At 49.1% G+C, this 26,392-nt stretch overlaps 1 protein-coding gene across 7 annotated transcripts in view; it reads right to left on the reverse strand.

Annotated features, from left to right (window-relative positions):
* Nucleotides 1-26,392, reverse strand: part of TNS3 (tensin 3) — a 256,326-nt gene that overhangs the window by 183,863 nt on the left and 46,071 nt on the right. For 3 of the 7 annotated variants that reach the window (XM_087431156.1, XM_087431094.1, XM_087430669.1), the window contains exons 3-4: nt 9,382-9,567; nt 9,233-9,270 (exon numbers count right to left, since the gene is read on the reverse strand). The exons of 1 other annotated variant lie outside the window; for it this stretch is intronic. In XM_087431156.1, the coding sequence (XP_087287282.1) occupies nt 9,233-9,270; nt 9,382-9,424 (81 nt within the window). In that variant the 5' untranslated portion in view covers nt 9,425-9,567. The remainder of the gene's footprint in view (nt 1-9,232; nt 9,271-9,381; nt 9,568-26,392) is intronic. 3 more of the 7 variants (XM_087431210.1, XM_087430843.1, XM_087430792.1) reach the window with 1 other exon arrangement.

Below are 26,392 nucleotides of genomic sequence, written 5' to 3' on the forward strand. Positions count from 1 at the left end.
TCCTGCTGCTAAGAACGTAGCTGAAAGAAGGAGAAATAGGGTTTTCAATATGAAAAACCTGCCTTTCAGAAGTAGCCACCCAAAAATAAAACCAGCAAGTTGATTAGAAATGCTCTTCTCCATGTACAACAATAAACAATTTCAAATGAGAGGCATGAAGATGCCCACGCAGATCAGATCCGGGAAACACTCCCAGACTCACACCAGCGGTCACCAGAGAGGTGGGCACGCCACATTCATGGTCCTGACCTCAGTGCTGGCCCTGTGTCCCCAAGGGGCTCTGACCCAGGCTGCGTAGCTTTCCCCGGACACATGTACTCTGCGGGAGCTGCCACAAGGCACAGGGTGTCCCAAGGTACAATGGGAACAGGTCCAAGGCCACCACCCTGAGCACGAGGCCTGCAGAGGTCCCCAAGCCCACCTGCATGTCCTCCCTGACGGGGGAAGTAGGGGACAATGAAGTCAGCGTAGGGTTCTGATCACCTCTCCAGCCTAAACATGGGGCTCGGAAGACAACAGAAGGAGTAGGCAGCAGGCAGGTGACCTCGGAGAACAAGATCCAGCTCAGAACCTCCTCTCACAGACAAAACGTGGTCTCCTGGCCAAAGCTGGAGTACATCCCCCCCCAAAACCACCAGGAAAGTCCCTGAAATCTGCCTCTGCCAAGATCACAGCGCTGACGCCAGAGCAGACCAAATCAGCATGGAAGACGGTCACGGTGAAGACCTGTCTGGTGATGTAAAGGGGGCACTGCTGCCGTGTCCAGAAAGCGTGCCGAGGCCCTGGGGGGAACAAGGTGCTTTTATTCCTCTTGGGTAGAGGAAGAGCCTGAGGCCCAAGGTCACGTAGCTGCCACAGGGCAGCCAGAACTCACACCTCTTCTGTGGGTCCCCCAGCTGTAGGGGCTGCTTCTGACAGCTACACATGGAAATTTCCACTTTCTACTTCTGTTCACCCGAAAAGAGGGCAGGCACAAGGAAATAAACAATCACCTTTTACAGTTTCACGAACTGGCGAATCGGGTCATAACACTCAAGGAGAAGGAAAATCTTCTCCAAGTGCTTTTCCTTGTCTTTGTTTACGCATGAACGACACGTGCCCACGGCAGCCTGGCCCCAGAGTAGTCCATCCTGGACGTCCTGTCCCTGGGCTGCACCGGGCGCCCTCCACGCCCGGGCTCCTGCCCTGCTGGGTCTGACAGGGCCAGGACAGACGTGCATACACGTGGGACTGTCGTCCTGAGAGTGACATCTGTTTCGAACTGAGGGCCTCATATTCCCAGGTGCCCTTGTTCTGTCATCAGAGCCCAGCTGCGTGAGGTCAGATGGCACCGCCCTCCTGAAGGTGCCAGGCAGGTGCCGGCAGCTGTCCCTCCTGGGCCTCAGTGAGCCCGCGGGCTCGAACTGTTGTTCCACATCCTCCCGTATTTCAGGTTCATGCAAGACTCCACACAGACCCGCATTTGATCATCTTACGTGTAACTGAGTCCCCTTTGCAAAAGGTGAGTCCAATAATAAACTGGAATTAATTTGCCAAAAATATTTCAAACTATTACTGCTACCATTCCTCCCGTCCCTCGAGGCCTGCTGATGTGGGGGACACAGGACAGTGGCTAATTTGTCACACAGGCCTCACTCAGATGGTCTCTCTGGAAAGGACCACAAGATGAACTGGCTGAATATGACTGCGCAGGAAGAGCTATTCTTGAAAGAACTTTCCAGAATGTACACACGTAAATGACTGCAGCTCTTCAAAAGTCGCCTTGTGACACTATGCACATATTGCAATCATTTTCTCATTAATTAAAACAAAACTGATGACACTAAAACTCTCATGGAGCTGACTTCAGGTCTGAGTGGAGCCTTGAAGGAAGATGCTGCCACTGAAGGCAGGAGCACCACCCTGCACAGCACACTGGTGCCAATGATTCCAGGATTTAGCAAACGTCAAGCCTTCCCTAAAAGCATGGCGCCCACCACTAGTGAAGTCACAGAAACACGTGCGCCCAGCTCTGACAGCATTTCCAAGAGCAATTCTGAGAAACTTGAGCAACGCCCAGGCTCAGTCCTCTCCCCTCACAGGACATCACTAGCCAAGAGTTTGTGACAAGCAAGCCCAGCGGCTCCCCCACACAGGGTGTGGTGAGGGGACGGCCACTTCCTCAGGTTAGCACCGGTGTGGAATGAGGAGGATCCGGCTCAGAAGCAGGCTCCAAGGGCACCTCACAAGTCTCCGTCCAAACAGCAAAGTGCACGTGGCCTTGCAGCAGGCCCAGGTTTGCCCGCTGCCCTTCGCGCCTCCAGCCCAGGAGGGACGACCCCTGCTAATTAGGTAACTCGCCACTTGGCCAGATGGTGCCACAGGTGAGTGCAGGTTCACGTGAGGTGTGCGTGGAGGCCTGTCTATTAGCTACAGCACAATATGCAATGAAAAGTGACAATTTAGAGAAAACAGAAGGACAGATTTTTTTTTTTTGCGCTGAGGAAGATCAGCCCTGAGCTAACATCTGATGCCAATCCTCCTCTTTTTGCTGAGGAAGACTGGCCCTGGGCTAACAGCCATGCCCATCTTCCTCTACTTTATACGGGACGCCGCCACAGCACAGCTTGACAATCAGTGTGCCGTGCGTGCCTGGGATCCGAACCCGCGAACCCCGGGCCGCTGAAGCAGAGCACACACACTTAACCGCTATGTCGCTGGGCCGGCCCCCAGGCAGATTTTTAATTAAATGACTTATTTAAAATAAATGTGTTATTTCAAAAGAAGATTATAATTCCATTCTGGGCTTTTTGGGGCAGGGCTAGTAAATCCTACACAACTATAGCTAAAACCTAGGTCGCACTAAAGAGCAAATGATGAAGTTTCGAGGAAGTGAGAACGACACTCAACATACAAGCCCCTCGGTCCTGTCACCCACCACACATCACCACCAGCTTCAGAAGCCTCTGTTTCCTCTGGCGTAAAACAGTGACACAGTGGCTGCCGACACGTCCAGCACCCAGCAGGGTCCCCGTGGGGACCCCCGGAGACAGTGTGCAGAATGGTGCCGATGAAAGGAGACGCCAGAACTGCTGATGGTGGAGGCATTTGGTAGACATGCTTCTCCAGTTAACAGTGGCTCGGTCCTGCTGGCCGCCTTCAAGCCCAAAACAGCTCCGAGATCCCACAGTCGATGCCCCTGTTGGGGCCCAGATTATTTGGGGTTTAAAAACATTAATTTCCGTACAAAGGAAACTGCCGTGCTTGTATAAAATTGCACACCCTTTCGTGACGCAGCCACATGTGGCTTGCTGACTTTAAGAGAAACCCAGAGCCCAGACTGTGGCTCCCGTTGGTGGGAAGTCGCATGCGGGGCCATTGGCAAACTCCGGGCCTCAGGAATAACAGTTCCTGGTGGGAAGACAGCCACAGCCACGAATGTGCCTCAAGTGAGGTTAAATTTATAAAGTGACTTTTCTTCTCATTGCAGTGACTCAAAAAAAGATTGGTGAGGACAGCCTACCAGGAAAGGGATCTTATGGAAAAGGAAACAAAAGTGCCCTTAGGAAGAACAAAATTAAAAAATGCTTAATGGCCCTTCTGACTCCAGTGACAACCCACAAAAGTAAAAAACAAGACATGGGAGCAACCTCGAGATGTCCTTCAGTAGGTGGATGGATAAAGAAATTGGTCCATCCAGATAATGGACTATTATTCAGCACTAAAAAGATATGAGCTCTCAGGCCATGAAGAGACATGGAGGAACTTTAAATGCATATTACCAAGTGAAAGAAGCCAATCTGAAAAGGCTACATACTGTATGATTCCAACTCTGACATTCTGGAAAAGCCAAACCATGGAGACAGTAAAAAGATCAGTGATTTCCAGGGGGTAGGGGGAAGGAGGGATGAAACAGTGGAGCACAGAGGATTTTTAGGGCAATGAAACAACTCTGTGATACTATGATGGTGGATACATGTCCAAACCCACAGAATGCACAACACCAAGAGTGAACCCTAATGTAAACCATGGATATTAGTTAACAATAATGTATCCATATTGGCTCATCAATTGTAACAAATACAACACACCTGTGCACATGTTGTTGGTGGGAGAGGCTGTGAGTGTGTGAATTCTATTTTCCCCTCGATTTTGCTGTGAACCTAAAACTACTCTAAAAAATAACACTTATTAATTTTAAAAACAACCAAAAATCAGCTGTCCAGAGTTAAAACACATGGGCACATCTGTCTAACACAGGTGGATAAATGGAATCCTCTAGCCAAAATGGACCCGTGGTCAGGGAGTGATGTCTGGGCACCAGCTGGGTGCCCGGCCCAGAGGGAAATCAGGAAATGTTTGTTGAACTGGCAGGTTTAAAAATTAACCGCCTCCTCCCTTAGTGCCAGGAGTAGGGAGGAAGGGAGAAAGAGGGATATGTAAATATTCACTGAGACCCAGGAGGGAGACCAGGCCAGGGCCCAGCGTTTGCAGCTTGGGCTGGGGTAGGACGTGGCGCTGGGGTCCTGGCCCTGTCCACCAGGTGGGCAATGCGACCCCTTCAAGTCTCAGCCGTCACCTTAAGACCAGGGCAAGAACAGGACTACCTCCGAGGGAGGCTGTGATAATTAAATGATGGAATAGCAAAGCGTTCAGCAGATTATTGATAATCCCTCAATAATGTAGCTGATTTCTTTTACTTCTGGGCCCACATTATAAGCCAGCTGCTGGCCAGATATTTAGGTCTGCGATCTCACGTCACCCCAAAACCAGCCTGTCAGACAGCGACTGCCCACCAGGTTTCAGATGAGATTATCACGCTACTCAAAGCCACAGGACATGTAAGTGGGAGGTAGGGAGTGACGAGCACACAGACTGTTGCAAGCTCTGTGCTCACAGGGCTAGTTGCTTTCTATGGAAAACTCAGTCCTTGCTTTTTACTAACAAATTCAGGTCATCTGTTCCCAGGAAAGACTTGGGTCCCAATGAATAAAGGCCACCACTGACATCTCATGGGGACGTGAAGGTGGTCCCCTCCGTCTTGAATGCTGTGGCACTGAACACAATCAGATTCACTCCTTCCCCACATGCTCACGGCGCCCAACCCTGCTCACAGCACAGGCCGGGCAGAGAGAGGGCAGCCCGGAGCTTGAACTGTAGGAAGGCTGGTGCTCCCCCAGTAGTTCAGGGCTGGCTGGTGGGCTTCTGGGGAGTGAGGCCTTCGGGGCGACTCCTCCTGCATCCCCGCATAGTCATGCTTGCCTCCTACGCTCTCTTCAGGGAGAGGAGCAGCGTGTCTACTACAGAGAGCTCTGCTTCTAGTGGGAGGTGGAGGTGGGTGACAGCTCCCAGCTTGGGCCACGTGACAGCCACAGCGAGGACAAAGGAAGAAGAGGCCCCTGCAGGAGCCAGAGGCCGGGCAAAGCCCCGGACTCCTCTCCTGGTCTGAAAGCTGGTTTCCTCCTCATCAAGGTGGGCAGCCCCTGAGGTCCAGGTCTTTATCTCCAACGATCAAAGCGTGTCCAGGAAAAGAAGAGAGCTGGCCCTGGGCAGCACGCTGTGCAGGGCGAGGAAAGGACAAAGGGGTCTGAGAACACCTTCTGAGCCAGATGGCAGGGGACTCGGGCGGGCTCAGTGTGGGGACCCTCCAGGAGGTGGTGCTCCACACCACCACATGCCTGTCCCAGCCCTGCCAACTCACTTTTCGGTCCCTGTGTGGGGTCTTACATTTGCCAAAAATTATCTGCAGGTAGATGTAACCTCTCATGATTCAAGACAATACTTAACAGCCTGCACCGGATGCACCTCTACGAGCAGGTGTGTTGGGGTGGGCGGACGTGGAGGGACCGGTGCCTGGGGCCTCGAGCACCAAGGACGTGATTCCCATTTTCACGGTGCTCCTGCTTGCTCGCCAAAGCTCAGCAGAACCCCAGCTTTGCCTTGCTTCAGGGGCACCAATAGGGACCCCATCCCACCCTGTGTCTCCTCACCATCATCTGCCTTCCTAAAACCAGTTTATTTCTCCTATTTCCTTTTTTCTCTTGCCAATGAGTCAACCAGCGGCCAGGAAAAAACCAAGTCATGATGCCCAAACAGCTCATGAGGATCTGGTGAACAAGCACAGCCTCCCAGGGAGCAAAATATTTGGAATCCCAAACTTTCCAGTAACTATACTTAAGTTATGTGACTTCCTTAAAGCCTAAATAATTAATATTACCACAATTAACAGCTAAGAGCAAGCCATTTTCAAGCAGATCGTAGGAAGTATTATTCACCCATTTTACGCATGAAGAAACTGAGGCCCCGGGGAACTGGACTTGCTCCAGCAGACGAGAAGTTCCCGCTGGCATTAAAGCCCAGGTCTCTGCCTCTGTGTGCCATCTGACCCCCATGGCCTCGCCTGAGGGGACACACTGCCTGACGGCCAGGAAAAGAGTAACCTCGGTCCATCAGGGCCTCTAGCGTCTCAGCTCATGACTCGGTTTCCCTGCCTGAGCCCCCAGCCATGGCTCAGCCCCTCCACATCATCCACTCTATGCAAGGACATCCCAGTCCTGCTTGGGAGTCTCTGACGGTGGCCTGGCATAGCAGAACGATGACAATGCCAACAGCATTCATCCCACACTAGCACAATAACACGCTCTGGGGAGCGTGCCACACGCTCGGCAGCCGTCACTCCTCGGGTGTTCCCACCTGCTGACGTAGGCATGCGGGCTCCCGTGACAGAGGGGACCCTCGGCACACACCATCCCCAAGTCTGTAAGTGGCTGGACCGGGTCAGACGTTAGGCCAAAGCCTGTGTTCTTAACCAAAGCTTCACGGTCTCCCCAGAAATCAGGGCGTGCCTGCGTTTAGGGAGCCCACACAGTTACATACACACATGCGGTAACCAAGGGCCCAAACTGTCAAGGACAGCCACGTCTCAGCTCCTGGGAGACCTGGGAGACCGAGCCGCCCCTGCTCATCTCCAGGGGCCCCTGAGAACTTAGGCCCCTCGTATGCCCAGCAGCTTCGGAATAAGAAGGGGCTTTGTTATTACTGGTGGCATTCTCTCCTGCCATTCAAAGCTGCATTAGAAAACAAAGAATACGGATATCTTCCCCCCCAACACGATCTAATAAAAGCAAAAGCTTATCTACCTCTCAGCAAACTGCCAATTATTGCAGTTAGAAATGCCATAAGTGATAGCTAAGACTTTTGGAATATTCTTTAAACCAAAGAATTGAATTCCCTAAGTAGCTGGCACTAGGCCCCCTTAAGAGATGGTGCCCACAGCAGCTGCAGGTCAGGAGCAGCCAGGCCAGCAGTACCGTCCCAGGTGGAGGCACACACAAGCACACACCCACAATGCACACCCCGACATCACAAGCATACACATTCACGTGCACATACACGCACGCACGTGCAGGAACGACACGGGACAGGCAGTACCTCTGGGGGTGGCTCTCCCCTGTCTGCTCCACCGCAGTGACGAGACGGAAGCTATGCAGGGCAGGGCTCACCACCACGGAGACCCTCAGCATGGAGGACATCTAAATCCACATGAGGGGGTGGGGAAAAACCCTCTCAGAAATCAGAAACATTCTCCCAGCTGGTGTTTACCCCACTCTCCCTGCACATGGGCGTCTCTGCTCCGCACAGTCACTTCCATCAACGGTGCACAGCACACGGGAGAGAAGAGCGTACGTGCAGGTGAAGCAGACCTAAAATAAACCAGGGTCGGAAACCAGCTGCTCTACAAGCTACAAGTGTGAGGGTGGGAACTCCGGACCTCGCTGAAAAGGGGAAGCCGTCTCCAGAGTAAGAGCGGAAAGTGACGGCAGAGATGCCCTGAAGCCCCTCCACGGGCGAGTGCCTGTTCCTGAAATGGCTCAAAACACACATCATGTGACTTCTCTGAAGAGGCAGGGGATGGGGTTTGGAGAGGAAAGAACGAGTTGCAGGCTTCAGTAACAGTGTCGCACGGAGCTCTGTACTATCCTCTCTACTTCTGCATGTGTCCCAGATTCTCCATAATGAAAAGTTTAAAAAGAAAAGTCATTTAATGTCTTTCTTGAAAACAAATAGGGCTGGTTCTTCCAACTACGTGTGTGCATGTGTGTGTATGTGCCTGTGTGCGTCTGTGCATGTCAGATGTGCATTGTGTGTGCATGTATGTGCAAGTGTGTGTGCATGTGTATGTGTATACATACAAATGTGTGTGTGAGTTGACTGTGGGTGTGCAGGTGTGTGTGTGAAGTGTGTGCATGCATCCCTGTGTGTGTGTCGGTGGAGGGTGGCGGAAACCAGAACCCCAGTCCTCCCGTGCAGAACACAAGAACAAGAAGCCAGCTCATGGTGTGAAGCCCACTTCCAGTATGCGTTCCTTCCAGTCAGAGCCCAAGGACCAGTTGGAAAGTCTCAGGAACAGGTAACCCCGGAGGTCCACAGCAGCAACAAAGTCCCAAGACTCTCTAAAACCCCATCTCCCCCGACCTCCAGCCACAGGGGCAGCCTGCAGGACATCTGGCAGGCTCCCACAAAAGCAGGGCCAGTCAGTCAGCGGGAAAGATACTTGCAATCTGGCTCCATTTCCAACCAACATCATGCCTGAAAAATGTGGGAGGTGCAGACACAGTGACCCAGGTAGAAAACCAGGGCCCACCCTAGGGGCTCCTGCATCTCCTCATGTGCCATTTCCCCCAGTTAAAGTCCTAAACCCAACCAAGCAACCCAGGCCTCTAGTGCTTCGAGCAGGCCACTTGGCAATTTACCCCTCCAGGGGACGTGCAAATGCAGGACAACTATCCCGATTCAGGGTCCCCAGACTTCCACGACAGTGAAAACCCCAACCAACCCACGAACAACCACCCTCAAAAAGAAGCCAGAAAAGTCTTCAAGGCCAGGCAAATGCCCGAGACCCTATTCCTGTCCTCTCTCTCCCCTGAAAAACAGCTTGTCCGTGTAATTAGAAAGAAGGGATCACTTGTTATGGAGAAACGGCTGTGACACAGCCAGGACAAAATTACTGAATTCTCACGTGAAACCAAATTCTTCAGAGTTATTTTCTATAATTAAAACCATGAATTTCATAGCTCTTCAGTTTATTCCTGAGACGAAAAGTATACACCCTATCGGAAAGCATCTAGTAGCTGTTTCTTAAGAGTTCCATTTCTGTGGCCACGGCCCAAAGCAGTCCCCCTTTTATGCACATCATTCAACGAAGGCCAATTCGGCCATAAAAAGCCCCATGGGAAAGCAACGCAACACTTACCTTGGCTTCACATTTCTTGTGGCAGGAATACTTGCAGGCTGGAAAAGAAAGAGAAAGAATGTGTGCGTCGAACGGTCTCTGCAGTGAAACCTTTTACATCTCCAAACTCTCAATTCTTGAAAAGATCCGGATTGAGGGAATTTGGTCACCTATGACGCAACGCTGAGTTTCAACAGAGTGTGGGGTGGACATGGTGTGCAAGGATCCGGCTACAGCTGTTCTGATAGCAAGGTCTCCGATGCGCAGATGGGGACCTCCTGGGAGCAGTTCCAAACAGACTGGCTTTTCCAGGGGTATGTGCAGCCAAATTGGATCCCTGAAGAAAGGCGGTGAATCTGAGCAGTAAAAAGCATTAATGTTTGCCTGGAAATTATAGCTTCTCCCTGAGGAAGGAAGAGAAACTTGAAAATGCCCCATAAGAATCAGGACTGGCACCTTTAGTGAGAAAGTCGCACATTTGAGTTCCACACTCCTTCCACTTCCGACAACTAAGAACTGACTGTCAGAATAAATCCATGTCTAAATTCCTACGGGGGAATCCTCCAACCGGGGCTATTGTGTGGATGGCGAGAGGCATGTGTCGGTTCCGAGGCCCCAACAATGCAGATTTAGAGCCGGAACCAATGCAGATTTCACAGGCCCGCCCTCCAGAGGCTGCAGCTGTGCTGACAAGACTTGAAAGCTGCCCCCACCCTACAGCAGCTCAGGCATGTGGCCCTGCCCCGCCGACATTTCCAGGCAGAGATGGCAGGACAGGGAGGCTGAAGAATGAATAACCCCATTGCAGGCTCCCATGCAGGCTCCAAGTGGCATCTGGTGCACTCCCTCACCTCCCCCACCTTGGTGAACCCCTGGGAGCAGCTGTGGGACGAGGGACAGGGACCTGGGCTGGGAGGCATGTGCCTGAGGGCTTCCTGGCCCTGTCCAGCTGGGCTGCCCTAGGCAGGGCCGGGGACCACCCTGTTTCCTCTCCCAGGATTACTGCAATGCCAAAATGGAACCACTCAAGGGACCCTGCTTTGAAACACTGTCATCTGGAAGTGTGTGGGGCCCTGGAAAAACAAGGCCTTGGAGGCCAGGAGACGGGCCCCAAACCCTGGCTCAGCGCTTCAAGGCTCAAACTTTTCACCCCCATACCATCCCTCTCCTTTCTGTGAGCTGGGGACAGAAATACTGAAATCATAAAGGTCCGAGTAGGATTGAATGAGAATAAAACAAAGTAACTTGGCCAGTGGCTGGCAGTTACTGGAACTCAAGTGGAGAACAGCCAGGGTTGTTATCTTTGCAAGATCTATTTCTTAAGCTGTCCTTCCATGCCTTTGATGTTTGCAAAATTATTCACAAATATTTATTCCACATCTTCCCATGGGTACCCTGCAAAAGCAATGAGTGCTTTCCTAATCAAGACACACTTGCCGTTGGAATTAAAGGGGCTTCCACATCAGATTAAAATTCCGGACAGAAGAACAGCCAGGAGCAGGAGGCCAGCAGCAAGGGCAGATGAAGAGGAGGGCAGTTGGGAGGCCCTTGGCCTTCAGGTAAGTAAGAAGGAGCAGAAACGCAGGTGAAGGATCCCCCGGACCCACAGGATGCTCTGCCCACACCCTGAACTAGACCGGCGGGCTGCTCAGCAGCCTGGGACTGGAGCATGACCTCATGCAGTGGTCAGCCCCCAAGGTGGCCTCAGTGATCCTCTGGTGCCCGTGCCCGTGTGCAGTCCCCTCCCACAGTGACTCTAAGCTGGTCTGTGTGACCCGGCAGTGTGACTTCTGCCCTGGTCTCCTGGACCACCTCTTCTGAGGAGAGCCAGGGGCAATGTTCTGAGGGCACTAAAGCAGCCCTGTGGAGAGGCCCACACGGGAGGAACCGAGGCCTCCCGCCAGCAGCCAGCACCACCTCGCCAGCTGTGGGAGGGAGTCACCTCAGAAAGCAGGGCCTCCGGTCCCAGTCAAGCCTTCAGATTACGCAGCCTCTTAAGAGACCCTGAGCCAGCACTGCCCAGCCACATAATTCCCAAATGCCTGACCCACAGAAATGCTGAGAAATAATAGATGCTATCATCAGGCTAACTTTTGCGGTAATTTGTTATGCAGCAGCAGATAATTAATACCAAGGGACAGCACAGCCTGAAAGGGTCAGTGGATGCACAGGGACAGTTGTGTGATATTCACAGTGGATGGCCGACTCTAACACAAGAGAGCCATGGGGCATTGCAGGGCAAAATCATCACATTCGCAAAGGTTAACTAATCACAGCGAAATTACATAAAGCACTAAGGCAGAGATCTCAAGAGATGGACCCACTGTTTCTGGTATGTAGGTAGGTGACCCTCAAAGTTCTATGGACTTCCCATCCAACAGCTGGTCCCTTGCTTTCTCCTCAGAGCAGCAATTCAGCCATCCATCTGTGGGAGCTGTGCCCGGCCCTGTGCAAGATGCTTTCCCGTGTGTTACTGCAATTGATCTTCATAACCACCCCATCACGGAGAGGGAGGGGCCAAGCTGTGGCCTGTGCAGGCTGGGATTCCAGCCCCTCTCCACCCCGGGCCCCAGCTTCTCATCCAGCCATACCTGCCTTTCCAACACATTATAAACACTGAAGTGAACAGTGTCCAGACTCACTGTCCAATCCTTTCGCCTACAGGAGAAAGCACAGTCTCCTCGGCACTGATCCAACATCCTCCGTGGCTGATGCCAATAGCTCCAATAGCCTCTCCTCCCTGACACCAGTACCACACTCACACCATCCTCATGCGCCTCCTTGGCCCTGCTCTGCTGTCTCTGCCCAGAATTTTCCACATACCCTCCGTGTCAAGCAGACTTTCTTCAAGACTGAAGGCAGGAGGTGCTTCCCACACCAGGAAGCCCACCCTCCCTCCACCTGCCCCTCCCAGGCAGGGCTAAGTGCCCAAACGTGTTCCAGAAGCCCCTTGGACACCTTCCTCTCTCCAGCATTCATCCCATGGCCTGTTGTTTCAAAGTAATCTCTGTGTGTCCACCTTTCCTGCCCGGGGCCAAGCTCACCCAGGGACGGCAACATTCATTGCATATCGCCAGCTCCTTGAAATAGCGACACAAACAGGAGGAACGGCAGCTAACAGGGTGAGCACCCACCCGTGCACAGACTGCACTGTGAGAAGCTTTCACTGCACAGGCATTGCTGAACTTTCACTGCACCCCATGCAAGAGCTACAGATCTTCTGCCCATTGACTGACAGGAGACTGGGGTCTGGGGTGAGACCTGAAGTGTCATTCCTCAGACAACTGTCTACCAACTCGTACCTGTTCTAGGGCTGCCTTCAGAAGCTGGTGACCAGCAGGGCTGCACACGGTGGGGTGGGGGCGGGACCCTCTAACCTCACCACCTCTCTGTGTAGTGCAGTCCCCAGGGAGAAGGGAGGCCACAGAAAGCACCAGAACTTTCCCGACAACCTGCATCCCCAAACCACGCAGGCCCAAAAGGACAAAATGTACGTATTTACTCTGACCCTCAGGCTCTCGCATCCACCACTCTCTCAGAAGCGGACGCCGGCAGCTCGTACTTTGTTGTTTTCTTCCAGCTTTACTGAGGTATAATTGACAAACAAAATCGTATATATTTAAAGTGTACAACATGATGATTTGATATACATATACACTGTGAAATAATTACCACAATCAAGTTAATTAACACCTCCAGCACCTCACACAGTTAACATTTTGTTGTGTGTGTGGTGAGAACACTTAAGACCTACTCTCTTAGTAAATTTCAGGTATACAATACAGTGTTGCTAACTACAGTCACTATGCTGTACATGACATCCTCAGAACTGATTCATCCTATAACTAGAAGTTTGTACTATTGACCAACATCTCCCCATTTCCCCACTCCCCAGCCCCTGGTAACCATCATTCTCCTTCCTGTTTCTATGAGTTTGATTTTTGTTTTTTATCTTCCACATATAAGTGAAATCATACAGTATTTGTCTTTCTCTGTCTGACATCTCACTTAGCATAATACCCTCAATGCCCATCTATGTTGTCACAAATGGCAAGATTTCATTCTTTTTTATGGCTGAATAATATACCACTGTATATAAATACCACATCTTCTTTATTCATTCATCCATCAACGGACACTTAGGTCATTTCCATATCTTGGCTGTTGCAAATAATGCTTCAATGAACATGGGGGTGCAGATAGCTCCTCGACATAGTGATTTTATTTCTTTGGGTATATACTCAGAGGTGGAATTGCTAGATTATATTGCAATTCTATTTTTAATCTTTTGAGAAACCTCCATACTGTTTTCCATACTGGCTGCACCAATTTATATTCCTACCAACAGTGCACAAGGGTTCCCTTTTCTCTACATCCTCACAACACTTGTTATTTCTTGTCTTTTTGACGATAACCAAAGGTGCTATCTTTGGTTTTGATCTGCATTTCCATGATGAGTAGTGATGTTGAGACCTTCTCATGTACCTGTTGGCCATTTGTATGTCTTCTTTGGACAAATGTCTATTCATTTCCTTTGCCCACTTTTAATCGGTTTGGTTTTTTGCTATTGAGTTCTTTACATATTTGAGATATTAATCCTTTCTCAGATATGTGATTTTCAAGTATTTTCTCCCATTCCACTGGCTGCCTTTTCAGTTTGTTGATGCTTTCCTTTGCTGTGCAGAAGCTTTTTAGTTTCACATAGTCCCACTTGATTTTTGCTTTTGTTGCCTTTGCTTTTTGTGTCAAATCCAAAAAATCATCACCAAGACCCATGTCAAGGAGCTTACCACTTACGTTTCTTCTAGGAGTTTTCCAGTTTCAGATCTTACAGTTAAAAGTAATCCAGTTTGAGTTCATTTTTGTGTACGGTGTAAGATAGTGGTCCAGGTTCATTCTTTTGCATGTGGCTGTCCAGTTTTCCCAACACTATTTACTGAATAGGCTGTATTCTCCCCATTGTATATTCTTGGCTCCTTTGTCTTGGCTCCTTTGACCTTATATGAGTGGATTTATTTCTGGGCTTTCTATTCTGTTCCATTGATCTATATATCTGTTTTTATGTCAGTACCATACTGTTTGATTATTACAACTTTGTAATATAGTTTGAAATCAGAAGCGTGATGCCTCCAGCTCTGCTCTTTCTCAAGATTGCTTTGGCTATTTGGGGTCTTCTGTGGTTCCATAAAAATTTCAGGATTTTTTTCCTATTCCTGTTAAAAATGCCATTGGAATTGTGATAAAGATTGCATTGAATCTGTATATCACTTTAGGTAGTGTGGACATTTTCACAATATTAATTCTTCCAATCCAAGAACAGAGGATATCTTTCCATTTATTTGTGTGGCCTTCAATTTCTTTCATCAACGTCTTATAGTTTTCAGTGTACAGGTCTTTCACCTTGTTGGTTAAAGTTACTCCTTAGTATTTTACTGTTTTTGATGTTACTGAAAATTAGAATACTTTCTTAATTTCTCTTTCAGATAGTTCATTGTTATAGAATAGAAATGCATAGTGTATAGAAATGCAACTGACTGCTGTATGTTGATTTTGTATCCTAAAACTTCATTGAATTATTTGTTCTAACAGTTTTTTGGTGGAATCTTTGGGGTTTTCTATTGTATTTTGTTTTAAATATTAAACTTCTATAAACCTAGGCAACTTTCAATTGTATGAACAGTCCTGAATTACTCAGTTAACAAAAAATCATTTTTAAAAAATCCAGCAGTCCCTCTAAGGAGCAAAATCTTGTGCAGGTTCTAAAACAGAGACTCCACGCTCCATTCCCGGATGAAACTCAACATGTAAATCTCAGCATTTCTGGGACCATCACTATGTGGTTGTTCTAAGTTTGTGATTCTGCCTCCTAAAACCATTATTGATGGTTTTAAATTGAGATGGCATAAATGTATGCATTATACAAATATGTTCATTGCAATTTCCTCAGCATCTCCGTAGTTTCACTTACTTATGTGAAAAGAATCTCATCAATCCTAAGGGCAAATAGGTCACTTTGGTTTAAAAAAAAAAAACTCGCCTTCTTACCCATTGCCTTTCACTCCTTCAGGACCCTTGTCCAACTTCTTCCTGCTGAAATCATTAACACATCCTCCAAACTGGAGGTCAGAGACCTCACAATCTGGAGCTCAGTTTCCTCATCTGTGAAGTGAGTTGTTGAGAGGAGAGTGGAACATGCAGTATACGTACAGAGCACAGAACAGGGCTGGCCGGTGCACCACTGACGCACCTCGCATTGCCACTTCTGCTCTTGCAATCCATCCAGTTTCGGAAGATCCCACTGCAACACACCAACTCTGTTCTTTAAACACCTCCTTCTTGTGGGTTTTTCTTTTCTTTTTTTTTTTTATAAACCTGTTTTATTTATTTATTTATTTATCTATTTATTTCTGCTGAGGAAGATTCTCCCTGAGCTAACACCTGTTGCCAATCTTCCTCTTTTTGCTTGAGGAAGATTCACCCTGAGCTAACATCATTGCCAATCTCCCTCTATTTTGTATGTGGGTCGCCACCACAGCACAGCCACTGATGAGTGGTGTAGGTCTGCGCCCAGAAACCGAACCCGGGCCACCAAAGCGGGGCGTGCTGAACTTAATCACTAGGCCACAGGGCCAGCCCCTTGTGGGTTTTTCTTAATTACAATTTCCCTTGCTTCTGGGTGCTGAGCACCCAATAATTCTCAAGGCCCATGATCTTCCATCCAATGCCAGGCTCATGGGTTGCTAGATGTTCTCTCTACTTCCACAGACCTCCCTCCACGTAACTCTCAAGCGGCCCTGTGTTCAGGTTACCCTGAGCTCTCCTCCCATGAATGCCCAAGTCGCCCCCATAATACACCTTCAGTTCCTTCTCTTCTGTATTTTCCACCCGTTTATGCCTCTTAATCACATTTCACTAACCAGTTCACACACCTCTTGCCATCTCTACACTCACCCAAATTATCCAGGGATACAACACACTTAACAGAAGACGCCTAACATCTTTTGAGAACCATTACACACTCGGTGTGTAGTAGAGGGATTTCAGGAAGTATTGCTCCTTTGCTATGGAATACAGTCCTCACTGTCCACCACTTAATCAGTACTCACTTCTCACTTTTTCCCCTTTCTGCGAGACCAACTGGGACATGTGCACAGGGCACTTCTCTGCACAGCGGAGCATGGTGGGGCATGGGGAGAAGCACTGTGCAAGTGTGAGCTGGCTGCTATACTAGCCACTCTCTCAGCGAACATCATGTGTATTGGAAAGAACTCCTGACAGCAACATACAGTTACTCAGACTTGAGTGCTCAGCAGTTTCAAAAATGAACAAGGTGCACCTGTCACAATAAGCAAAACAGCAGACAGCATTTGGCCAATGACAAAATTTGAGATTTCAAATGAAAATTAGCATTTTGGAGGACTTGTATCCATCGCCATGAGCTTGACAACTCCTAAGGTTTTTCTGATAAAACAGATGGTGATATGAACAATTGTAGGGGTTTTCTTGATATTGTATAACAAATGTGTCAACATTTGGAAGATCCACTTAACTCAGTGAACCAATATTTTCCAAATGACAGTGAATGATGTTACATGGTTGTTCCCAGGTAAAAGACCCACTCAAAGTGCTAGATAGCCCAATGGATTTCAACAGAGCAGAGTAGGAAAAGCTCATTGCTTCGGTGCCAGATTCCACACTGAAACCTAACTTTAAGAAACTATCACTTGAGGGGCCGGCCCAGTGGCTTAGCAGTTAAGTGCGTGCACTCCGCTGCGGGGGTCCGGGGGTTCACAGGTTCAGATCCTGCGAACACACTGATGCACTGCTTGTCAAGCCATGCTATGGCAGTGTCCCATATAAAGTGGAGAAAGATGGGCACAGATGTTAGCCCAGGGCCAGTATTCCTCAGCAAAAAGAGGAGAATTGGCATCGGATGTTACCTCAAGGCTAATCTTCCTCACAAAAAAGAAACTATCACTTGAGTTTTGGTGTAGTATCTAAAAAGAATATCCACAATAATCTGAAAAGCCTAATAAAATGCCTTTTTTCCCCAAATACATATCCATATGGGGCTAGATTTTTTCAGATACTTTAATCAAAACATGTTTGTGATGGCTAATTTTATGTGTCAACTTCACTGGGCCACAGGATGCCCGGATATTTGGTTAAACATTATTCTGTGTGTGTCTGGGAGCATGTTTCTGAATGAGGTTAACATTTGAATCAGTAGACTGAGTGAAGCAGATTACCCTTCCCAATATAGGTGGGCCTCACCCAATCCATTGAGGGCCTGAATAGAACAAAAGGCAGAGGAAGAAAGAATTCCTTCTCTCTGCCTGAGTGTCTTCAAGCTGGGACATCAGTCTTCTCCGGCTTTTGAACTTGGACTTGGGTCGGAACTACACCTCGGCTCTCCTGCGTCTCCAGCTTGCCGACTACAGATCTTGGGACTTCTCAGCCTCCATAACTGTGTGAGCAAATTCCTTATAACAGATCTCTTTCTCTGAATACATCCTCTTGGTTTTATTTCGGTGGAGAACCCTACCTAATACAATGTGGAAACAGATTGACTGCAGAAGCAGGTAGGAGGACCCAGCTTCACCACTAAGTCACACACAACAAGTACAAAAAATAGAGAGAGACAGCAATGCCACTCCTCTCATTGTATGCAACAAGGAGTAGAACAAAGTGATACCAAAGATTCCTTCCTGCCATGGAAAAAAGAAGTTACCAAAGCAATGAAAAAATGAAAAAAGAAAAAATTATGTATCCACAAATAGAATATTGAGTAGCTATTCAAAAATCATGATTTCTAAAAATCTAATACGTGACAATGCTTATAAGAGGCAAAGTGAAAAGATATAAAACTGTACAGTACAAAACAAATTCTGCAAAAACAGACATGTGTAACGGGCCCATCCACACGTGAGAACGCGGCATAGGAGAGAGACGTCGTCACAACTCCCTTAAGAGAGGTCGGACTGCACAATAAATCACGCTGGGAAAACGGGCTCACTCATGGAAAATAGCATAAACAACAGGCATTCCAGATGAATCAACCATGAAACTGGAGCAGAACTGGAAAAGCAGAAATGAATATTGCAGTAAAATATCGTAGAACATCTTTATTACCAGCGAGAAGGGAAGACATTCCTAAATAAGGAACAAAAACAGAAACTAAATGAAATGATGGGAGATTTGAACAAGCCAAATCTTAAAACTTTCACATGATGAACGCTCCACAAACAAAATTAGATAAGCAATTGCCTGGAATGTTTACAATATACTAATGTAGAATGATAAGAAACTGACATTTCTGTAGGTCAAAAATCCATCAAAAATCGGCAAACATTCTGCCTAATATAAGAGATAAAAAGATTAATATTTATAATATAATGAATTCTTAGAAATCAAGAAGAAAATAAAATAATTTTTTAAATGAGCAAAGGATTTGAAAGGCTAGTTTACTAAATAAATATTACAGACAGCTTTCTGTATCTTTTCAGATGCTCAACCTCAGTAATAACCAGAAGAATGAAAAATATAATAAAGGGAGATGCCACTTTTCATCTGTCGACTTGCAAAAATGAAAAGCTGAGAGACGCCCAGTGAAAGAGTTGATGGATTTCAGTGCTCCCGGGTCCAAGGTCAGCTCCTCCAAGTGCTTCCCGTCAGGAGTCTGTTCTTTCTCCTCCCTCAGCTTAACCCCGCATCTGACAGCAGGTGTGTGGCGAGTGCCTTTCTCATGGGCTTTCCTGCAAGCAACGACACACAGATCCAGTCGGCCTGAATGCTCGCCTCCACCGCTGAGGGTCTGCATTCCACAAGTCAGCTCCCTTGTCAAAGAGGGGTTTCCAAAGACCTGGGTAAGCATCCCAGCTCCCACTGCAGCAGCAACTACCCACAGCAACTGGCTCTGAAACACCCGACATTTTTACATGTTGTCTTGGAACTGCTATTCTTCAAAATGTCTCCAGGAGCCTTGGGAATCCAGGCCACTGTCTTACAGGCTTGTCAGAACCTTTTATACAACACTCTACACATATTTACCAAGGGAGAGATGAGCCCTGGGCGTCACCTCTGCTTCTCACGCATCTACCCTCAAGTTTGCCAGCCTCTCCTCGTCCCCAGTAACTGGTTAATGAGACAGGAGGGGACCGGGCAGAGGGCCCAAAGCCACAGTCACGGCTTGGCCACATTGCTCGCTCCTTAGGATCATTGTTGATCGTAACTGTCACCATGTCCTGGGTTCTAACACAGCAGCTGGCACAAAGCATGCACTGAATCACATATACCTAGGGACCTGCCCACCTACCCTAAGCCTTTAACTATAATCACTTAATATTTGTACTTTGTGATGGCCTCACAGACAAGACGCCCCCATCAGACTATGAGCTCCTCACAGAAGGACTCCTTCCTCAGACTGTGAGCTCCTCAAAGACAAGACGCCTCCCTCAAACTGTGATCTCCTCACAGAAAGGACTCCGCCACAGATGGTGATGGCCTCAAATACAGGACACCTCCCATAGACTGTGACACCTCACAGACAGGACTCCCCCCATGGACTGTGAGCTCCTCACAGACAGGACTCCCCCCATGGACTGTGAGCTCCTCACAGACAGGACTGTCCCCCCAGACTGTGAGCTCCTCACAGACAGGACTGCCCCCCCAAGACTGTGAGCTCCTCACAGACAGGACTCCCCCCATAGATTGTAAGCTCCTCATAGATAGGACCCATCCAGACTGTGAGCTCCTCACAGACTGGCCTCCTCACTCAGACTGTGATGGCTATAAACACAGGACTCTACCCCAGGCTGTGAGCCCCTCAAAGACAAGACACACCTTTCTCATCTTTTTATTCTAGGAGATACTTAATATGTGTTTGATTAACTGAAGGGAAAAAGTCATCATCAAATATTTCTTACAAAACTCCCTCTAGTCATTTTTACTCTGGCTTCCTTTTTGCTCCCTTTTCCAGCTTTTATTTCCCTCAGGCTCCTGGTTGTCTCTCTTCGCAGCATTCCTTTATTCCGTGCCATCCTTTTCCATTCCAGTCTGTTCTCTCCTATTCCACTATCAGATCCAGGCAAACCACCTCTCCAACAGGATCACTTCTGCTTGGTCTGACTCTGGCTCCTCCTAGACCAATCTCCCTCTCAGGGCCAAATGCCCCAGAACTCACAACTCTCAAGACCCACTCAGTACCAGAACACCAAGGTCACCATTCCAGTGCCCTCCACTGGCCTATCTAAAATATGACCAAGTTGGGTTTGTAAAAGGGTTATCAGTGGAAACTGGAACATGTTAAACCACCCAGGGGAACTTGATGAAGTAGTGAGAACAGGTTACCAAGAGCCCTAACTTGTAGTGAAGGCACAGAGCTGGAACAGCATCAGCAGGGTTTTGAGCAGCATGAGGTGAACCATAATCAAACACCTAACCCCACTGCTTACCATCATTTCCTCCCTTGGCTTTTCTTGTAGTTAAAGTTCCAGAAACAGGGATAAGAGAGCCTCTAAGTGCAAGCATAACAGCTTCTTAAAAATGAAGTCTTTTCTTCTAATTTAACCACATATGAAATTTGTGGCACTATAAGAGGTTAAAATGCGAAAGTAAGGGTCTTTAAGATCAAGAATGAGCCAGAAAAGGAACAGTAAAAATATGAGCCTGAGTCAGAGAATACATCCCTAACCCTTCTCCACCATTACCATCACCACCATCATCACCATTATCATCACCACCATCATTATCATCATCACCACCATCACCATGACCACCATCACTACAATCACTGTTATCATCAACACCATCACCCTCATCACCATAACCAACAACAATAACATCATCATCATCATCATCATCATCATCAGCACTAACACTATTGGACACTTTCTTGGGCCAGTCAATGTTCTTTGTGTTCCACAGGAATTTAATCTGCTATTCACAATGACTCACAATGACACTAAAAGAAAATTCAAGCAGAGAGAGGCAGAGCCGGGACCCTGGCAGCCTGTCTCCACAGTCCCTTCTCCCCTCTACCATGCCCTGCTGCTTCTCCAGAAACCAGCCAAGGAAAAGGCCCTTCTACCAAGACCTCACAGAACTTGTGTGTGTGATTACTTAGATAATACATGCAACAGGCAGGCCTTGTTGTCTACAGGCAGCACTTACACATTGGCTCAACATGCAAATACATACGACATATGTACAAATCACAAGGAGAGAAAACTAATAAACGGTCTCTTTTTATGGTCTCTATATAGTTTACTGCTGAAAGGAAGCCATCCTGAAGATTAACTACTCAACATGCAAATCGTAAAGATCAAACTGAGAACCAGGAAAGAGATGCAGTCCATCTGGGGCCAGCTTCTTCTGGAGGAGCCCGTCACTGACTCTGCCAGGCTCCCTACTCCAGTCTGTAAGCAGGATTGCCACACCCTGCCCCTGCCCATCTGCAAGTGTGTCCGTGTAGAAGGGGAAAGGCCAGGTCCTCAGAATGCTGACATGAACAATAGCTAAAACAATTCCCTTTGAAGATACCCAACAACAACAATAACACATACAAAAACCTAACTCAAATATCTGTTTTTATCCCAGTTAGACTGGTGGCTTGCATAGGCCTTTTTTCCTGACAATGTCACAGGGTGTGCCAATTCTAGAGTTACACCTGGAGCCTGTCTAGTGATCTCTGAAGACAAAACCATCAAATCTTACAAAACAAGCCCCCGCTGTGTTCTTTCCCTCCAGGATCTCCAGCAAGCCTCTCCTCTAATCCCAGCTCTCATCTTACAAGAGCCCCTGCCCAGCAACGGAGGACAACCCACTATCGACAAGGACACCTGAGAGGAAAGGTGTCATTGCAAATCTTAAGAGCAAAACCCACGCAGAGAATAAACTGTTCTCCTATAGGTAAGTCTCATCAGGAGAGAAACTTGTGCCTGGGAAAGGGCTCGCCTGGAGGGGACGTCGCCATCCCCATGAAGGCAGATGTTTTTGAAACACGCCAAGCTAACCAACAGTTAAAATGCCATTCTCTCAGTGTGGGCAGCAAGAGGACCAGGCTGCCCAGGAGAAGGCGGCTCAGAATGAGAGCAAACCTCAAAGGCAAAGAGTCAAATCCAGGGTAGGAAGGAGGGAGGGCAGGGCACGGAGCACAGGGCGGCCAATGGAGAAGGGCCCAGCTCGGGAGGTGGCCCCGAGCACAGAGCGAATGCAGGCTGGAGAGCTGAGGCTGTCTGCGCTCCGTCGTCTACGCTGTCCACGCTGTCGCCTCCTAGTGACAGATCTGGGTCCCCAGGCATCAGTATGGACAGGACTCCTGCCCTTCCCCAGGCTTTGCAAATCCAGGGTCTCTGGCCGGGCGTGCTGAGCAACATTCAAACCCAGATCTGGCTGGCTCTCAGCTTCTGACAGGGGTGTAACACAAGCCACCTAAGTAACTTCAAATTAAGTGTACTAATAGATTTCATTTGACCCAATGTATCTGAAATATTATCATTCAACATGTAATCATTATTTACACAATTGTTAATGAGATACGTGACATCGTTTTGTGACACAACACCTTCAGAACCCAGTGCGTTCTGCAGGTCCAGCACATCCAGCTTGGAACAGCCATCATGTGTCCAAGAGCCACCACGCGTGGCTGGTGGCCGTGGTTGGACAGCGCAGCTGCAGAGCTTAGAATCTGAACCACTACATCAGAGACCTGTCTGATTCTCCAGTCACCTGGAGAAAAATCTCAGAAAAATACTGATAATTGCGATTTACTAGATCTATTCCGTGCTAGGCACTGCGCTAAGATCTTTACAAAAATTATCATGTTTTGTCCTCACAAACTGTATGCTAAGTATTCCTGGAATCTCAACTTTGCTTTCATAAGAAGGAAGAGTTTACAACTCTTCCTAAGTTATGAGCAGAGAGAGAGATCTACAGACTTTGGAGTTGTTTCTGCTTCTATATGGGATTTCCAGATTTCTCTGCAGTGGTTCAGTATACATATTTTAAGTCTCTGTCATTAAAATCCAGGTTGGTAAAATTCCTGACTGGTTTCTTCCATGACGCATCTTTTCTGAGATCCTTGATTCACCCGCAATTATTTACACAGCATTCCCCACTAAACCGTCAAAAAACCAAGAAAGAAGAACAAAAAAGACAAGCCATGAGGCCAGAGAGCAGAGGAGGGTGGGGTCTGTCTGTAAATGCACCTTGCGAGCCCCCACGACCCAGGCTGCAGCAAGACATCCTCTTAGTGCCTGGCACGGCTCTGCGGATGGACGGGCACTGATCTCAGACCAGCTCAGCCTGCACCCAGAGTCTCTGGTCACACCTCCTGTTGTCCTCAAGCAGATGATGGCATCTTTGAGCAGCAGACTGCTGCCATCACCCTGGAACAGCTTCATGGCATCTCACATGCACAGTAATTTAACTTTTTAAAATGTCTAAAAGATTCCTGGCACATAGAGTCCTTTACTTTTCGAAAAAAAAAAAAAGTAGCTATTGTCTATTAACATAATTATTGCAGTAATGCACATAAAAATGACAATCTATTGGGTATTCTCATAACACAATTTTAAATTCCACCCCATGGAGGTGGAATTTTTCTGGGGAGAAGACAGCAGACATAGTGACACAGCTTGCCTCTACAAAATACCTATCTAGAGATGTCTACAGCTATCTCGCTAACATAGTGATATAGGCGAGTCCCCGGCCCCCAACGCATACATGCCCGAGGGACAACACTCACTGCATTATGAACCCAGCCTGCGCTCTTCGCGCGAGGCAGGTGCCCTTCTCCCAGAAATCAGAATGCACTGCCTCCAACAGCTCCTACCGCTGCTGCTTCCTTCCCATGCCACCTACGGCCGTGCCCTGGAATCCGTCTCAGGGACCTGAGTGTGCAGGCCTTCCCTGACTTTCCTCCAGGACACGGGCCTCATCCGTCACGCAGACCTGCTCCCGCTGACTGCTCCTGAGCCCACGTCCAGGCAGCTGCTTCCTCTGGCCGAAAACTGGACAGCCTGTGCAACTTCCCCAAGCCTGCCCAAGAGGTGGCCTCTGTAGCGAGTGCTCTCAGCTAAAAGCAGCCACGTGCTCCAGGGAAGCACATGCCACTACCTGGCCACAAAGGACGGACCCGGGCCCCAGAGGGACAGTCCATACCTGTCCTCGTGACTGGAGGGCTCAAAGCAGAAGAACACGGCCTTAGAAGATGACACCAGGAGAGGCAAGGCGTGAATGAGGAACGTGGGCATATCTGCTAGTGCGCACATACACTGGAAAGGCGAGCGTGAGGGAAGAGCCACTGCTGGAGGACTCACAGCCTGCGAACGTGGGGCTGCTCTTCCCCCGAAGAGCCGAACCAACACCCTCTGAACAGGCTGGCACATTCGGGTGCAATGCAGAGCTGCTTCCCAGCACAGAGGAGTGATTTGATGGGCGAGTCAGGGTGGCCCTGCACCTGTCACCTCAGCACAGCTGGACGAGCACATCTCATGCGTATCTCTCTGGCTCTGTTGATAGCTTCATACCCATTTTATGGTTGAGAAAAGAGATGCTCCTAAATGCTGTGACCAAGGGTAGCCAGGGTATAGGTGGCAGAGCAAAGACTTGAGCCCAACTCCCGATCTCTCTCTACTGCTAACGTTCCCTCCGACCATCGGACCACCACGGCCGAGTGCCAGGGCGACACACAGGGGCGGGCACCTCAGTGCCCCATCATGTGGGCCCAGCCTTCCTCCCCTGCACAAGGAGGCGGTGGCAATGTGTCCCTGCCAGAGGGAAACGAAACGTGGAGGATGAGCCATGCTTGAGAGGAGAGGTCACCTATAGCATAGTTGTTAGTGAACAATTTTCTTCAAGGAAAAAAGTGGGTGGGTCAATAGTTTTCTCCACGGGCCTAGAATGCACTTCCCCCACGAGATAAAGCAGTCCTGCACAGGGATTCCTGGAGCAGAGGAGCGTTAGCCAAACGAGACAGAGACAGCACTGCACAAGGCCAGCTTGCCGCCCCTCCACACGTCCATGTGGCCCCGGGTCCTCCGGGACAGCGCGTGGCCGGATCCTGCTGCTTCCCCAAACTGGAACTCCAGAGAATTCGCAGAGGAGGTGGGAAAAGGTTGACACCCACCCACGCCCACCAATGGGCTGTGGGGGGCCATTTACACACACGGGCTTTAGAACATTCTGGACCACACAGACATCTCACCAGTTTGCTCAGAGTAGATTTTAAACACCCTGTTCTCCGCCCTGGAGGTGGACCTAAATGAATTCCACAGATGAACGCCCACGCAGCCCTGGGGAGGCCACAGCATCACCCCGGTGCAGACGAGGAAAGTCAACCTCCCAGTCACAAGGAATGAGATCAGCACCCCGGGGGACACGTTCTGGCTAAGAGTCCTGCTCACCCACATGAGGAGCACACCCATGAGGCCACCCTCCTCTGGATTTTTGCGTATGTGTGTGTCTGCATGTGTGTGTTTGCACGTGCACGTGTGCGTCTGTGTGTGCATGTGTTGTCGGGTGGGGGGAGGCGTGGGGAGGAGGCCTGGCAGTGGTCCATGCCCAGTGCACATGCCCACGGTGACTTCTCTACCCCAGGCCACAGCTCCCCTGGTCTAGATGCAGGGGAGCCCCCAGGCCCCGTCACACAGGCTGCCTCCAGGGAGACAGTGAGAGGGGCCCACACGCTCAGAGAAGCAGGTGCAGGCCTCAAGGTGCACTGACTCTGAAATAGAGACACCCGGGGGGGGGGGGGGGCAGGGTTAGTCAGGAAGGAGGCTTCTGGCAAACCCCCACGAGGCAGCATCGGGGATCGGGGGAAGGAGTGACAGGAGTTGATGATGTACTGATGGCTCCCGGAGCATTGTCAGCACAGACTGGGAAGGGGCCCTTCCCAGGAGGGGGCCACACCAGCTTCCCCTCTGCTCTCAGACTCTTTACCTCTGAAAGAGACCCTGAGATTCCTGATCACATCCTCACCCCACTGAAGTCTGACCGACATAAGTCTTGCCCTCACAGCCCTACCCCAAAGCAGCCAACAGGGACCGTGTGCCAGGGGGTCCACAGGGAGGAAAGGGAGCTGAGAGATAGTCCCAACACAACAGGAGCCCACCAGCAAGACCCCACAAATGTCCTATCGAGAAAATCCCAAACCCATCAATGACAAGATGCCAGAGAGCA

Source organism: Ceratotherium simum, chromosome 1, assembly GCF_057802395.1.
Source record: "Ceratotherium simum simum isolate JZ-2026a chromosome 1, ASM5780239v1, whole genome shotgun sequence".
NCBI classification, from domain to species: domain Eukaryota; kingdom Metazoa; phylum Chordata; class Mammalia; order Perissodactyla; family Rhinocerotidae; genus Ceratotherium; species Ceratotherium simum.